The 16,901-nt window shown below is 48.6% G+C and overlaps 2 protein-coding genes across 2 annotated transcripts; both read right to left on the bottom strand.

Moving 5' to 3' along the window:
• Window positions 1–1,577: 1,577 nt before the first annotated feature.
• GRP (gastrin releasing peptide) lies at window positions 1,578–6,318 on the bottom strand. Its single transcript, XM_057405345.1, has 3 exons — window positions 6,129–6,318; window positions 4,876–5,126; window positions 1,578–1,954 (listed from the first exon to the last, which is right to left on the bottom strand). The coding sequence occupies exons 1-3, from the start codon at window positions 6,274–6,276 to the stop codon at window positions 1,901–1,903; spliced, it is 453 nt and encodes a 150-aa protein (XP_057261328.1). The 5' UTR covers window positions 6,277–6,318; the 3' UTR covers window positions 1,578–1,900.
• Window positions 6,319–13,031: 6,713 nt separating this feature from the next.
• SEC11C (SEC11 homolog C, signal peptidase complex subunit) lies at window positions 13,032–16,901 on the bottom strand. Its single transcript, XM_057405339.1, is given in 6 exon segments — window positions 13,032–13,217; window positions 13,612–13,669; window positions 14,036–14,155; window positions 15,466–15,615; window positions 16,076–16,185; window positions 16,626–16,901. Coding segments are annotated over 6 exon segments (768 nt in total). The 3' UTR covers window positions 13,032–13,163.

Below are 16,901 nucleotides of genomic sequence, written 5' to 3'. Positions count from 1 at the left end.
TGCTGCAAAGCTCTGGAAAAGTAGAATCTGGGCATCTCTGCAGCTGCTTCACCTGTAGCAATGCCTCCGCTGGCAAAGGAGGTTAATCCCGGGTGAGTTCTCATTAAGATGTGAAATGCAGACAGGTAGACAGACCTCTGTTCGTGAGAAGTCTTTCCGTTAGGCCTGGCTGCCTCTGCCCAGCTCAGAAATCCCAGGCTCAGCACACACAGGTGTAAAGCTTTGCACAGGTCGGTGCTATGAGGGACAGAAGACAGCATAAAGAGCTTTGAAGATCTCTGAATACATAATTATCAGGAAAATGCCATCATGACACTCTTGTCTCGAGGGCACCATTTCCCACAGAAAGTGCGTTCTGATCTCTCTGCCTTCCCACCGCTGTTCAAACTCCTGTCAGAACTCAAGCAGACTTCCAAGGACACCTGACCTATTTAAGCCACGGAGAGGTCTGGCACGGAGTCCAGCTCAGCTGCTTTCCAGCAGCGCAGGGCTGGCTCTGGCCGGGGCCAACCCTCCATCCCTGCCGGATGGGCTCGGGAGACCCTTCCAGTTTATTTGGTGCCGTCTGCGGGACGGGGGAGCCCCATTTTACGTGCAGGGAAACTGAGGCAGGGCTTTCTCCTCTCCGGGTGTCCTGGCAAAGCGCTTGGGTAGAGCTGCCCAGGGTGGCCCTGCACGGAGCCAGGAGCCCCCCGCCCGACGGCAGGACCGGGGCGCACGGGAGCTCCCTCCTTTGCCGGGACCGGCCGGGCACGGACAGTGGCGCGAGGGCGCCGCCTGGTGGACGCGGCCGGAACTTCACCTCAAGCGGCCGCGGCGCTGGCTCCGGGGTGGCTGGCGGGGGGGGGGGGGGGGGGGGGTCATTGCCCGGGACCGGCGGGGCCGGGACCGTTTGCACGAGCTGTGTGCAAGGACGCGCATTTGCCCCATTTCACCCCTTCACTGCCGGCCGGCCGGGGTGGACGTCACTGTGCGACCCAGCACCGGTTACCCAGAACCGTGCCCAGGTGGCTTGTGGATAGCTCCAAAGAGGGAGGCTCCACCGTCACAGTGACAAAGTGTTTCCTGACGTTCAGAGGTGCCCAGTGCCCACGGTTCTGTCACTGATACCACTGGAAAGAGCCCGGCCCTCTCTCCTTTACACCCTCCCTGGTAAGACCCCCCCGAGCCTTCTCTTCTCCAGGCTGAACAGCTCATAGAGCCATAGCATCACGGAATACAGGCTGGAATAGACCTTAAAGGCCACCTGGTCCAACAAAAGCCATAGCCTTTCCTTCTAGGAGAGACGGAAAAGCCCCTGAATCACCTTTTGTGGCCCTTTACTGCCCTCTCCTTGGTCTGTCTGTCCAGCAGATCTCCTTGCTGCCTGCATGTGGGGGAGCACCACACACTCCATGCCTTGGGAAGGCTGTGTCAGCTCCCCTGGAGTGACAAAAAACTACAGAGCAGGGAGCAATTCAGTTGGAGAAGAGCTTCGGTGGGAATGAATCATTGTGCTGTTTCTTTGTTACTGGCTGTGGCACAGCCAATTTCCATTTTATTAACCCAAATGAGAGTATAAAGTCAGCCTTTTCGATAGTACTATTTATTGCGAATGTGGAAATGTCATCTAGTTTTGAGCTAAGAGATGAACTGATTAGATAAGTCATATCATTAATTGGAAGACCCTTCCATGACAATTAAATGTATCAAAGCCATTCAAGTGAGAAAATGCAGCCTTGAAGTAAAGAGTTTAGTCACTGCTTGAACATACAAGAATATGTGTATTTAGGTATTTTACACCAAGGAAATCTTGTTTACAGAAAAGAGACCTTGTTAATTATCTGATGCAATCAAGTGCTTGCGAAATATAGTCTCTTATTGAAAGTATTCCACTTCTTGATGATTTAGAGACCTTCTTTCAGCTTGGAGTGCTCTCTTTCGTATTCACAACTTGAAGCAGATAGTCCACCATCTGATCAAAAGAGAAGAATATTACTTATAGAACAGTCCTGGAGAAAGTCATTCGCTAAGTTAATAAGCCCGGTACAGATCTGCTCTGTGTGTTCACATAACAAGTGCATTCCCAATAAGCTGTCCAAACTAGCCCTAGCTCTGGGTATTCACACAGCAAACACATTCCTAATAATCTTTCCAAAATAGACCTCATTTGTCTCAGTTAGTGTAATAACCAACTGCCAAAGCATGAGGGAAGTCATCCTCCCAAAGACTTCTGCCTGCTGTCTCATTTATATGGTGTCTCATTAGTGTTGAAAAGCCAAGCCACAGAAACAATGTAAAGCTTATTTTCCAAGTTACTTTTACTTAGTGTAAACCGAGCGTCTAACTTGCAGCAGAGTTCCTTTCTGATCTTTACCTACTTTAGCTGTCATTTTTTCACAGGCAAGAGCTTAATTTGCCTGCTAATAACTGAAAACAGAAGAAGTTAACTGAGGTGCACCGCTGTAGGCCTAGTTCTCACTCCCAATCAGTGGATGGGAACACAGAGCTGCACACACAGAGCCAGGGACTCATGGTCAGCACCTCTGCAAGTGTATGCTCAGCCGACAAAGAGCACCCACAGCCCCTTGCTGGTGATCCGGTCCTGGGATGGCTGCTCCATCGCTCATGATGGGGTTCATGATTTCCTGGGTTTTGGTCACATTCCAATGCCTCAGTCCAAAAGGGCATTTCACAGTGAGCAGTAGTCCACTGGAAATACAGTGCCTCACTCCTCCTAGAGCAGTTCCTATTTTGAACTCAAACACAATATGCCTGGAGAAGTATTCAGTGCCAGGTACAAGGTTCCTACGTGCACCGCACCATCATCACCAGCTTGCTCCCCTCAGGCAAACAGCTACATCCACCATTCCTGTACACGGGGCCCCTGTGGGAGCTGTGGGACAGCAGCACCTTAAACAAGGGGGATGTCTAACCTGTGCAACACCGAACCCCTCACACCCAGGGAAATCTAGAGTCAAGAGCTACAGAATCCAAATGCTCTTGTATCCCTTTGTGCGCACATGACTGGCATTCACAGGTACCCGTAAATACGGCCTCCTCTATTGAAAATAATAATGATCATTATTTAAATATCTATCACAGCCCTGAAGAAAAGTAAAGCACATTCCTTCCCATCTTCTGATCTTCACCTGGAAGACAGATTTCAAGCAGACACAAAGCTTAACCATCAGGTGCTAGGGTTTTACTTTCTGAAGGCAAAGGAAAACCGATAAAACACATCTATCTGGGCTGCAGAGAATCAGGTATCGGTGTCCAGCAGTAGGAAAGCACAGGGCACCTACTACTCATACTACTCTCATGGTTATGTTTTACTTCAAGATAGAGACAAAGTAACTGCTGAATGCTGGATATCCAAGGTTCAGTCCTGCAAGTCCTGCTCACACAGAAGACACGGTTTTCAGCAGAAATCTAATCACTGGAGAAATCTGGATATTTAAGGCGATAATCTCATTATTCCATGTACATGTTCACGGTCTGAGCACAAAAATGTGGCTATTGCTGCAGGGTAAAAGAACACACACTTGGATATGTCTACACTTACCGGGGGTAACTTTCAGCCTTTGAAAGTACGATTCATTACCAAGTACTTTTCAAAGTCAAAATATTTCCCTCTTTCCATAGCAAAATGGGATTTGTCTCATCTGATGACAAAGCTGCCCACTGCAGAGCTGAAGACGACACAGTTCCCTCTTTTGATAAGAGCAATCACTGTTACTGCAAGTATCACTGTCATAAAGCCAGAAAGAAACCTATGGATGGCATTTGTATTAGTGGTATGAGAGACTTAAATATCGGCTCTCATTTCTTACCCATATTCAAATCAAACCCCAAATACTGACTTCAGCGCACCAGGATTTCAGGAGGGAGGAATAGTAATTACATGATATTGCAGTAGAATATAGGAAGAAAAGAATCTTCCCACCAATGTCTTTAAGGGGCTGTAGTAATCTTTGCGTTCTATTTCAAACCCCTGCAGTTCTGTCACCGTGGCTGTACCTGAGGCATTATAAAGGCAGGAGTTTTCTAGTAAATTCTGCAATTTTGTGTCATTTAGGCCCTGCCTATTTTCTCTAAAGCCTCACTGATACACTTCCAAGTGTGGTTTACAGGATTTTCCGAAAGAACAGGGGTGAGTCTGGTCCAAAGACGTGTTATCTCGTGAAATAGTGCTGGTAAATCCATTAACCTGAGGGAAGAAGAAGACGAGCCAGAGCTGGGAACAGAGGAAACTCCTCAACCCAGATGCTCCGTCCTCTGATGAGCACTCGAGGGTGACAGGCGATGTGATGTGCTGCTATACACAACACACTCTGCCTTCTTCCTGCCCGCTATACTCACACCTGGTTTTCACACCAGCTTATTTTTGCTGGATTAATACACAGCTGGGTGCTGATGTGGCCAGATGAGCATGAGGTGCTGGAAAAGAAGAGAATGGAACAACCGAGTGACTTGAAGGAAATGCAGGCACTAAAATCTGAGTTTATGTCCAGTGGCAAATTAACCCACTAAAATTACAACATATATAATACATATAATAATATATATAACCATAGAATCACAGAATGGTTTGGGTTGAAGGCTCATCCAGTTCCAAATCCCCTGCCACGGGCAGGGACACCTTCCAATAGCCCAGGTAGCTCCAAGCCCCGTCCAGCCTGGTCTTAAACACTGCCAGGGACAGGGCAATCAAGATAATCACTAATCAGTAAAGCAGTGATCGAGAGCAGACTCTTACTTTACTGAATGACTAGTGCACAAGATGCATTTGTGCTGCTTTTCTGGACAACCCACAAGCCAGAGGAAGCTGGTCTGTTACTTTTTCAATGAAAAGTGAACAATATGGAGTGCTCATACAGGTTTTTCCTTACTTACGTTTTTCCAGCTGCTGTTGTCATCTGTGTCCCAGGTATTCCTGGTGTACCAGGGAAGCCCTCCTTTTACAACATGAGCACTTCTATTTTCGCTCCTTTCCAGCAGCCGTAGCAAATACTTGGAGATTTCCTCCCACTGCAGGTAGTCTTCCAGCTGCTTCATATTTTCAGGTAATGCTGAAAATGGGGTCTTATTTTCTTCTTCATAAGCATAAGGAAAATCTCCAGTGCTCTTTTTCCCCATTAGATGCCCTGGAACAACAATTACGGTAGCATGAAATTACCCAAGACTGGTATAGATTTGGTTGCTCAAGCATCAGCTGGAAGATGAAACTGATGGATAGCACGGAGGGAATGGCTTAGACAATGTCAAAGCACAGCTGGAACTGGAAATGCCACACACCATTTCCCCCATCTTTTATTCTACATTGCCAGAGAAAAAGTTGCTGAGAAAAGGCAGAGAAACCCAAGCACTGTGCCTGGCGCTAGAGACAGGCACCTGGTAAGATTGCTGGAATAAGAAGTGGGTGGAGACTCATAGAATCAGCTAGGTTGGAAAAGACCTTTAAGAGCGTTGAGTCCAACCGTATGAAGCAGGCTTGAGACATTCCCTGCCTTGACCTGCCATGCGGGAACTGCGGTGTAAAGCTATGTTCCGGTGCCTTTCTAGGAGCTAAACTGGGTGCACTTTTGATATACCGTACTTTATGGCCATCAAACTGAAATCGTAGCTGGCTTTAGTTTGCAAAGGAGGTTACTGGGATGGGGAGGGTGAGAGGCAGCGCTGGAGGAGCCCCCCCGCCGAGCGCCCCGGGGCGTCGGCCGGACCAGGGCTTCCCAAGGTGCCGACAGCTCCCTGGGCTGCTTCGGGCTCTGGTTTGGGCTCCTGCATCTCTGAGGAAAGGCAGCGGTAGAAGCATCATCGCCAAATGAACCCGTCAAAGCTGCGTTACCCCGCCAAGCGCGGGGTGCTGGGGCAGAGCCTGCCCGGCACGCAGGTTGCCGACCCTCGGGGAGCGCACAGAGCCCGCCCGCACCGGCGGGTACAGGGAAGCGCCCGTCGGGGACTCGCTCGCCCCGAGCCGTCGGTTCCAGGGCAGCGGCGGGAGCCGGGGCTTCTGCCGGCAGCCATCCCCCGAGCCGACGGCGGGGACAGGGGCGCTCGGTTGGACTCCGGGCGGTCGCACCCGTGTCCTCCGGAACGAGGCACCTGGAGCCGCCGCGGGAGCGCCGTCGGGCCGGACGGAGACTTACCCACAGCCCAGTGGCTGCCGCGGGGGTAGATCTTGGAGAGCGCGGGGGAGCCGCCGGGCTGCAGGGGAGCCGAGCCGCCCTGTGCCGCCAGCAGCGCCAGCGCCAGCAGCGGCAGAGCTCCGGGCCGCCGCGGGCCGCCGCCGCCCATCCTGCCGCGCCGGGGCCGCCGGTGCCGCCGCTGCGCAGCTCCAGCTCCAGCTCCGGCTCCGTCCGGGTGAAGCGCTGCCGCCGCCGCCGCCGCCGCCGCCGCCGCCCATTTATACGGAGCCGGGACCGGGCGCGAGCGGGACTCCGGCGCCTGACGCCTCCTGGCGGGGCTGCGGCCGCCCCCCGGCCCCCGCCCCGACGGGGGGGCCCTTCCCTGCGAAGCACCGCGCTGCCCCCGCCCGCCCGATGCCGTCCGCAGCCCCGGGACCCGCTCCCAGGCGTCCCGCTCGCGTTCGCCCCGTCCTGCCCCCACGGCTGCAGAGGTCGGGCATGGGGCCGGCAGGAGCGTCCTGCGGCGCTCACTGCAGCGCCCAAACCGGGGCATGGGTTTTAACAAGAGCTTGTAGCGTGCTCCAGCGTTTCTGTAGCGGGAGGGACGGCTGTGAAGCGACCAGGCTCACAGGATAGCATCGCCCGAGGCTCACTGGAATAGAGCACCTTGTGCAAAGGGTCTCTTTAGTTTCCACTCTCACATAAATTTGCCTTCACGGGTGACGGGGACGCCCCTCACAGATCTACAGGACTGGCTGGTTTTGTTGCGCAGAGAACCCGTGAAACTTCCAGCAGTCTAAAGCACCTGGAACCGGTCAGCTTTGTAATAGCGGGTGAAGGGACCTTCATCCCGAAGAGGCAGTGCAGAGGGGAGGGTGGGTGAATCAGTGAAGGAGGCAATGGGCGACAGTAAGGGCCACAAAAAAGTGGAAGCTGAAACACGTACTCAGTAGTTCCACTGAGGTGAAGGTGGAGGTAGCAGAGGGATATGGAGTCCTGATGTGCTGTTTGTCTCGAGGAGAACAGAGGCAGGGATGGAGGCACATGGAATTGGTACACTTTATGTGGTGTCTCGCTCCCTAGGCACCTCGGTGGAGTACACTGTTAACAGAGCCGAGTGCCAGGGGCTTGCCAGATCCTTCAGCTGGCCTTGCCTGGCCGGGACTGAACTACACCCACTGGGAACTACCATGGATGCAAACTAACATGATTACTGGGCAAGCCATCGAGTACAATCGCTTTGGAATTCGATTGTGTATCCTCCTGTACGAGCTAAATTGTTCCCTTGCTTAGTCTCAGCTTATTGCATCTTCTTCTACTGATTAATGTGATTCATTCCTTTATTTTGGTTATTAATTATGCGTTCTTGTTTAATGTACAATGGTATTCTGATGCCTCAGTGGCATTCCTCTAGCAGCCTGCAGTGCAGCACGTGCTCTGTGCCGAGTGACGGTGATCCAGCACAAAATTGCCACCCGTGGGACATCCTCATTGCTCTTTGCCAGAAACTGGAAATCCAGGAAGCTGTCCAGAATGCTGAGGATGTGCTGGGCTGAGGGATCCCACCGGCACCCAGGGAGATGGGTGCAAAGGTGGGCACAGAAGAGGCTGTCAAGGTCTGGACCATGTGTAGGTTGATGAGCGCCTTGGTCTGTGCTCATCAGGTTATTTGGGTGCTGGGCAAGGACAGCAGGGATGCTCCCAAATAAGCACCCTTCCTCCTTGGCCTCACCACCTTCCTCAGCCCAGCTGAAGATCCAGCTCGCTCTTGGAATACATTTGTGCATCATTATAATTTCTTTCTTTACTTGTTCATAAGGATAAAAAAAGGTAATAGGGGTTTATTTAAATTATTATATTTATTAACCCTTCAGAATAATACTCATCTGATAACATACGGAAATAATACAGTGGACCCCCCCACCACCAACAGAAAGAAGAGCCAGATACCATAAACGTACGTTAGGAACTGTGACTCAGTTGAGACAAGCCTTGTTAAAGAGGAAACCTGATCACATCGATCTGTGTTGGAGCACCCAGAAGCAGCTCTCTCCATTTTAAAATACCTTTCTACCTTTCATGTATCCCACGGCAAAGTGAACTCTCGTAGTGCTCCGCAGCAGGAAACACGAACGGGTTTTAAATGCTGTTACCACAGTGACACTCTTTAATTTGCTTCCTTTACATTTTAGACAGCTCTGAGCGTTCTATCAGCAAGGCAGGGTCCCGGCAAGAGAAAGGGCTAGCTAACAGAAGAATGGTGCGCCTTTCATCACTCCCTTTGTAGGGATCCTGCCGTCGGAGGCAGCTGTAATGGATGTACAGAGCAAACAATGGCTGGAGCGTATCAGCAATGCAATAATAGGGCACAATCACCCAGGAATACTTGGTAAATGTTGGAGGTGCTGAATAGACTTCATCTGCAGCACTTCCCACCTGCAGGGAGGGCAGGCGCCCGCAGACAGCCCCAGAGCTGACCGCAGCAGCAGCTCTCTGAGGAGCTGAAGACATTTTGCCATCAAGAGCTCCCCGCCTTACAGGGGCTGAGCAGTAGGAAACAGGAAACGTGGTTGACGGGGCACAGCCGACGTTTGTGCTGTGTTTCGGAAGTGCCCGGCTCAGGCAGCTTGTTGCTTGGTGCTCGTCAGGGGAAGCACCTCTCAGCATGGGCTCAGGGTGCAGGTTAAGCGCAGGGCTCATGGTGAAGGGTCAGGGCTCTTCTTCCCTGGACAGCCTGAGCTGTTCCAGCAGGATTTCCACACGAGCTGGGGCTGGGACAGTGCAGCCAGTGGCAGGTGACTCATCTGCAATTTGTTGGGTTGCAACTAAATCCATGGAAAATAAGCACTGAAGGAATCTGAAACTACCAGGTTTATTTCCCAAATGACAACTTCCTTCCACATATAGCTGCTGGGTTTATAAATACTGGATTGTGTTGGAGAAAACAGCTGAGGAACCTGTGTGACACAAATCCAGGGGGGAAGCAAAGACAAAACAGCAGGACAAGTGCGGGCGACGAAGGAAGGACAGGCATCAGCAAACCAAAGGGCTCTCAAGGGACCCTAGACTCCCATCGCAAGAAGCAAAACGGGAAGCAGCAGCCATCCAGCAGCTGGCAGAAGGGGCACTGTCCCTTGGGAGCAAGGAGAGGCCACAGTCCAGCGCCCAGCGCTGGGCTGCCCGCAACTGCTGGAGCCCTGTGCTGGCTGGAAGGTAAGCCAAAGGCTTCAGACATCCCCAGGGCAGAGCCACGCTGTGCATCAGGCAAACAGAGCCAGGGGGCTCCACTCCCAGCCCTTCTTGCACTCGGATTGTCCACATATACCTTTAGTTTTATTTCTAGCAAAAGTGCTCATCAGCACCGGGCACTGACGTCCTAATGTGGTTGCAGAAGGAACAAAGCTTTGTCCACAGCAGAGGACAAACACGTGCAAACAGATTCAAAATCCAGGCGATGGCCATGTCCACGTCAGACCTCCACGCACCTACATGTAGACACCGACTATCTATAGCGCATGTGTGTGTATATACAGTCTGTGCTGATAGTGTATTCACACAGATGATAGAGAAGCAGTTAGTTCTCTAGACAAAAGCAGGGTACTGGAGCATAAATGATGACAGAAGAGATGGAATATACTTATTTAAGTCAAGCTGCGGAGCAGAGAAGCGTATTGAGTTTTTGCCATGTGGGTGGCTTATGCTTTGTTTGCTTTTAGCCCTTAAGATGTTCAAAGAAACATTGGTAAAATCCATGTACACAGAGGAAAACGTCCTTTTCATCACCGTTGCTTACTATCTTGATTAAACAGTGAGAGAAACGAGTTGCTGAACAAGGCTTAAACTGGAGTTCTCCCTCCAGTTACTCCACATACTCACTTTCCCTCTACCAACACAGGCAACAGTTCAGCCTGAGTATGTGGCAGCAGGACTCGGCCACCTCCAGCGCTGCCCTTCCAGAAGGGCAGTGAGGAGCAGAGGGGCACAGCAAGCAGTGGCAGGGCTGCCCTGCGCCCCCAGCCTAACACCAAACACCAAAGTGCTGAGAAGTGCTTTCAAATGCTCCCTCCTTTTCTCCAGGGACACACTGCACAGTATTTCACACCAGTAGCCAAGCCAGCCGTGCTCCCCAGGGGTACTGATGTCTAAAGCAGCGTGTAGGCTGAGGTGAACCAGCTACCGCAGCTTCAAGGATCACTGCAGCACTGCCTCCACTTAGGAAGTCAGCAGGTCTGCTTATTAGATCCTTGATGTGCCCTGGCTTCAAAGGGAAGCTGCAGCCTGGAAGCAGAGCAGGCAACTGCAGTAGTTGTATTTATAGAAAAAGGAAAGCATCCAATACAAAGCATCTTAACCCACTTTTTGTCAGTCAGCCCCATCTATAACCTGCCAAACCACAGGCACAAGAGCAGTCTGTCCCTCCTTTCTGGGGAGAGAATGTAACACTCTGCTTGAAGCACAAGGAGCAGCAATATACCTGAATTTAATGTGGGTAAGTTTGGCTGTAACATGTTAAATCACCTTACAAAAACACACAACATCCCCTTAAAATCGCCTTAGCGGGACGAGCAGAGAGAGCTGGTGATATGCAATTACAAATCGTTATCAAACAGCAACTGCAGTCTCTCTGTTGCAAACACAATTTAACATTTAGCAGACATTAAATCATTCTAGCGTCAGAGTGCAATTCACAGCAGAAAGTATTCTCCTGCTACGCACTTGCCCACTGAAGCTCATTTATCATTGCTTATCGGCCCAAGAACTAAAACATTCTGTATGTTACCTGGCAGAAGGAAAGGGTTTATACCAGAGATTCAGGTTCTGGGCAAAGCTTTTGGCACTCCTTTCCTCTCTGACTTCTCCTCTACAGAAATTAATAAGCAGCACTATCTCCCTAGATCATCAGAAATGGAAGTGGGGGCTTGAAGCTGCTCCATGACAGGAATGAAAAGTCAAGAGCAGGATCGAGAACAACCCGATCCAGACGTTGTGAGTGGTCTCCACAGGCAGCCAACCAAACTGGCTGGACAAAGCAGCCACCAGCCAGCAAGCTAATATATTTCTGCATGGAAAGGTACCATCTTTTAGTGCTTTCACTCTTGTTTTTAGTGGTTTCGCTATGGTTTCAGCCTATTTCAGTAAAAGTTACTGGTTCTAACGTTCAGATGGAATTCTTTCTTGCCTTATCGCTGGGCACCACTGAGAAAAGCTGAGCTCCATCTTCTTTACAGCCTTACCCATGTAGATGGGTAAATTACCTATACGGTTAACCAAGTGAGTGTATATGTGCTGACCAAAGTTGCTTTGGCAGATGCACTAGCAGATCTCTGGGCAAGCAGCCAAACCCATACAAAGCAGGCCTGCACTGACATCCAGCATTATGGAACATGAAGAGCAGCAGATACAGCCACACTGACAACCACATGTGCAGGAAGTTAAAGTAAGACAGGGGATATCACACCTGAGAAATACAACCTGCTTTTCTGAGCATAAACCCACATGCTTAGATGTTTTCCTTGTCTTTTTACTAACCCATATTTCCTCATCTTTTTACTAACCCATATTTCCTCAACAGAATAATAAACTCCCACAATAATGTGTCAAATCTGTCATGGGGGTTCTACCAGAAATCCCCCTCCCAGAGCCAGAGCTGGCTGTGATTGCACCGAGGAGGTGGATTCTGATTTCAGCAATACAGGAGGAGGAGGGAAAGAAACAACATCAATGTCCCCTACTACACATACACCATCTCCAAAACTAAACTCAATTTTCTGAGTTGTGACAGAGACTTCCAGGAAGGCTGCACTACAGATACCTAAATTATTCTGACATGCCATTTATTATAGCCAATTTTATTTCCACACAATTTGACACAAAATAAGTCATTTTATAATACAGTTTGTCATGAAAATTGCTTACTAGGACACAAAAGGAGTACTTGGAAAAATGTAGCAGTTGTCTGCCTTCAGCAGTAGCTTTACAACAGAAGAGGTGCCATTATTGTATAATAGGATATAGTTTTGTAGAGCTAAGGGATTACAGAAGAAACAACACGCCACTGGAAGAAGCCTCATGCTGTTCCTTATCAAGGCTACAAAAACAAAGCAAGCAAGGAAAACAAGTTCTGTTTTGTTGAGCGTAAAACACTGACATTTGAAGAGAAATGAGAGAAAAAGCCAGAATTTCATATAAAACACTGATCAGGCAAGTTTTTAAATGAAAAAGCCACTTTATGTTTAACACTATTCAGGTATCAGATGATAGAAGAGCACAATACAGCCTCAACACTGGAATATGAGTTATGTCATACCCATATTGGTAATATTACTGAAGTGAACTACTCTGCTATTCACCCAGCAATTTACTGGTGTTAACAAAGCCCCATAACATCTTGTTGTTAGGTTTGGTTTATAGCTGGGAACACAAAGGCAGTATGGTTACAGCTACAGAGTCCCTACAAATCAGGCCTCTCAAAATCAGGCCATCAGGTTATGTGCCCCTATAGCACTAAAGAACACGTTTCAAATCCAGGGGAAAAGCCCCAAGTTTCTACACTCAGTTCTTAATCAAAAATACCCCTTGTTGTTTATTGTTGTCAGCCCTACCTGGACAGCTTTCTTCAGGCATCAGTTCGACTAAACTCCCTCAACCCACTTCCCATCCTAACCCCTATGCTGTGTCCTTGCAAGCACTGATCAAAACACTGTGTATGGTCACGAAAAGAGGGATTGAAAGCAATCAGGAAACAAAAATACTTAACAGGAGGGAGAAGGTGGGTTCAGGTGCAGCACCACTTCATCGAAACCAGCAGCATCCCAAGGAGTGACACAAGCTGCTTTAGCATATGGCAGGCAAAAGCCTAACTGAAAGCAGCATTTATGTAAGGCAGTAAACATGCCATTACACAATTAACCATCAGACAACAGCTTTTCTCATCAGTTTATTCAGACAAGACAGAAACTTGCAATTTTGTATACAGAAATGATCTGAAATATATTAGTTTTTTTCCCTCCTGTATATTTAACTCTGGACTTTTGCAAGAACAAAGCGACCTTTGGTTCAGGATTCACGTTTCAGCAGTACATATGCTCCCATTACAGCCAGCAGAGCATACTGCAAGAGAAAAGAGGGAATAAAGGTGGTTATCATTTTTCTTACAAAGTGTTCCAAGCATGCCCTGTCCAACACTACACCATCTAGGTCAGTACACCATTATGGAGCTGGGTTCCTACAGGTTTACAGGACTATTTCAATGGGATCATATTCATTACAAACAGCCATCACAACTGCAAACACTTCTGGAAATCCTACAAGCTAAAAGTTTTCAGGTTAGTCCAAATACTAAGTCCCACTGTATAACAGACAGGCTAAAACAAGCAAGAGCACCCAGCTCATTTTACATTAGGTACCAAAACACAGAACCACATTTATTAACCTGTTTTTATAGGCAACATTCTTACTGTCTTCACTTGCTATTTTAAAGTATCCGAAATGTCTGCATACATACCTTAAATTTCGGATAGTCATTCATTATTATAGTCACCATCCCAACGTAAGGCAAAAACCTGTAATTCACAAAGCAGCTGAATGTAAGATGAACCCTAAAATATTACATGGAAGCTTCTCAGTGTTACTCAGTGTTGGTGTAAAACAATCATTTATCCTGCCACTAATGGATGGCTGAATGGGAAACAATTGGTTTTCCCCCCCTTAGATAAAAAAAATTAATCAAGTTATGCAAGATGTATCTTGGAGATCCACACTGGTGAGAGGAACCAGAGGCAACTTTTCCATGTAAAGTACTTTACTTCCCATTTTCTTTAAGAAATTCAAAGCCCCCCATACCAAACCCACTTTGTACCAACAGTGGAAGTGATTTAAGTTCCACATTTTCTTTCTATTAAACCATCAAGAACGTTTTCATTACTTACCCTCTTGCTCTTCCAACAACGTCTTTTTTCTCTAACCAGTTCTGACCTTCTTTGTACAAGCCTCTGTCATCGACTTCATTATTATCACCTTTAGTCAGAAATTTGATGTTCCCATTTCCTCTAGAAGGCAAAGAGGTGATAAACTAAATACCACTTAATATAAAAGCCTCAATTAACATCTACAAAGCACAACACAGATAAACAGTGTTATCTAATCTTGTAGCACTTTTCGCTTCCAGCCCTGCTTATTTAACACCATTAAATCATTAACATTACAGACCTTACTGACAGAATTAATAGATTTTAACAAGAAATGCCTTTTAAAAACATTCCTAGATTGTCATTTAATATAGGCAATGACACAATGGACGTGAAAGGGATATTGTCCATCCAGAGCAAAAGCTGTATGTGCCTATCAGAGAGAAACAACCCCAGCCCTCTGCATTTTCAACAGATCAGAAAGTTAACTCTGAAAGGCTGAACGGTTTCCACTAAGAGGTCTTGTCTATTTTAATCTTATTGCACAAATTGTGGAGCAAAAGCCCCTGAAGTCATCACACCTTGGAGAATTAACTTAACTCACAAGTTTCATTTGAGGGAGACCCTGAAAGTCTTCCCTCGGGAAGAAAGTGGTGTAACAACACAGTGCAATTTGCTTCCAAGTTCTAGACACTTGTTTAATTCTCAGTAATTACACTTATGGCAAAAGAAAGCTTTGTCCTTCCCTTGATGGAAACAGATACTGGAGACCCTCTAAAGCAGCTGCAAAGCTACATCAAAATCAGTATTTTGTCACTAACACTAATACAGTTCTAGTCACTCACTGAAGCATCAGGCAGACATGCAGGTGATGCATGCAAGACTTTGGCTCAATGCTCCCGTTTAAATAAAATCATTAAGTTATTAATTTTGCTCAAGAAGCTGCTAATTGCAAGGAGTGATATCAAGAAACAAGGAGTTTTCACAAAGACAAATTAGGTATTAAAAAAAGGCAGCTCTTGGATGTACAGATCTGTTACAAAAAGCACTGAAGAACAGATACTTCTCAAAAGATACTTCTCAACACCTTCAGTTCATGGCCAGCACTTCCTGAGGGGCAAGTATGTTTGCACCCTTCACTGTGCAGAATTAGAAGCACTCTGCTCCCATACTGCTACTGCTGGCAAAACCAACGGGTACAGCTCGTGTTACTGGACTCCTCTTTGGCACAGGTTTACCTGCTTCAAACCTCTGATGAGGAACAGAACTCAGGGTCTCAAGAAGCGTGCCACAGGACTGGGGACAAAAGTGGATCACACCCTAGAGATGACTTATGTTCCAGCATGGCCTCACTGCCTTTTGTCATCAAATACCAACAAATCAGAACACGAGCAAAAGCCGTGGTGAAGGAGAGCACATTTAGAAACAAGGAAAACGCCAAGTTGCATTACTTTTCATGTACTTTGATTACTCTGTGAACTATTGGAATGTCTCTGCCTTCAACTTTAAAAACAACTATTTCACCAGCTCTGATTGGGTCATCGTGGAAATTTGTCAAGAAGAGCAGGTCTCCCCTGTGGAAAGCTGGTTCCATGCTCCCACTACAAGCAGAAAGAGAGAGAGACTTTATAAGCATTATGGAAGAACCACCATGAAAACAAAGTTCATTCTTACAAATAAACTCACAATTTTAACTGAAGTGTGTTGCTACACCCATTCAGTAACACTGCACAGACATTTAGCACAACCCAAGCCTCAGCAAGCCCCGAGCTGAGCCAGCCTATAGAAGGCTTCCTTACTGCCCCAGGGAAGCAATGAGATAACCTGGATTTTCAAAGGTGTCACATATCCACTGCTGCTACAAACTGCAGTGAAAACTAGACTGCAATTACAAAAGCAGCCTAACTCTTACGAAACCAGAGTTAGGAAAAAGGAAGCGTTTGAGAGCTCCTTTAAATAGGTGAGCCTTCAAACTCCAAATCTATCCAAGGGGAAGGGGAGGAGACACAGGACAAAATTCACATTTGGACTTGAACAAAAAAAGTCTTTACATTCACTTACCTGAGCACCACGACAATGGGGCTCTCACTTCCAGTCACCACGATCAGCCCTTTCCATATCATAAGGGCAGAAGACACAATCATAGCAAAGTTTAAGACCTGGTAATACAGCTGCATGAAACAAGACAATCGTTTCACAAAGTTACTGTGCTGTAGTTAAAAGCTTAACGCAGGACTTCAACCCATATGCACCGCTGACCCACACGGCAGGCCTGTGGACTTCCATGCTAAAATCACATTCCCACAGAAGCTGGTGGAACAGATGGCTGGAGCGCCAACGCAACCGTGCACACCACACTGCAGCACGAACCCAGCGTGTGCTTCAATCCTGCCTTGCTCTGCCTGGGCGATGCGCCCATGCGCTCCTGCTAGGAGCCAGCGAGCTCGCTAACAAAGGCTTCTCGCACACAGGCCTCGAACACTGCCGCCGATGGGGCAGCCGCAGCTCCCCCGGACACCCTCCGCCAGCCCCGGCCGGCCCCGAAGCTCCAGAACCTCCGAGCGGCCCCCACCTCCCGCCCCGCCCCGCGGGCCCGGGCCCTGGCCGCTACCTGCCGCTTGTTCATGCGCCGCAGGTCCCCGAAGAGATCCATGGCGGAGCCCCGGGCCGGGCCGCCCGCCGCCGGCGTCCTCCCGGGCGGCTCCTTAGGGCGGAGCGCGGCGGAAGAAGCTCGGGTCCCGAGGCCAACGCGCACCACCGGCCGCAGCCACCGCCGGAACGGAAGAAAGCGAGCCCCGTGCGCCCCGGGAGTTGTAGTCCTCCTCCTGGCCCCGCCCCGCTCACCTTCGCTGGGCCTTCACGGCACTTGAACTACAATTCCCAGCAT

Source organism: Pezoporus wallicus, unplaced genomic scaffold (genome assembly GCF_028554395.1).
Source record: "Pezoporus wallicus isolate ANWC-B61680 ecotype Strahan unplaced genomic scaffold, APGP_CSIRO_Pwel_v1 contig_9101, whole genome shotgun sequence".
Taxonomy (NCBI): domain Eukaryota; kingdom Metazoa; phylum Chordata; class Aves; order Psittaciformes; family Psittacidae; genus Pezoporus; species Pezoporus wallicus.
Note: the sequence above shows the minus strand (reverse complement) of the source record. Positions and strands in the feature narration are given on the sequence as shown.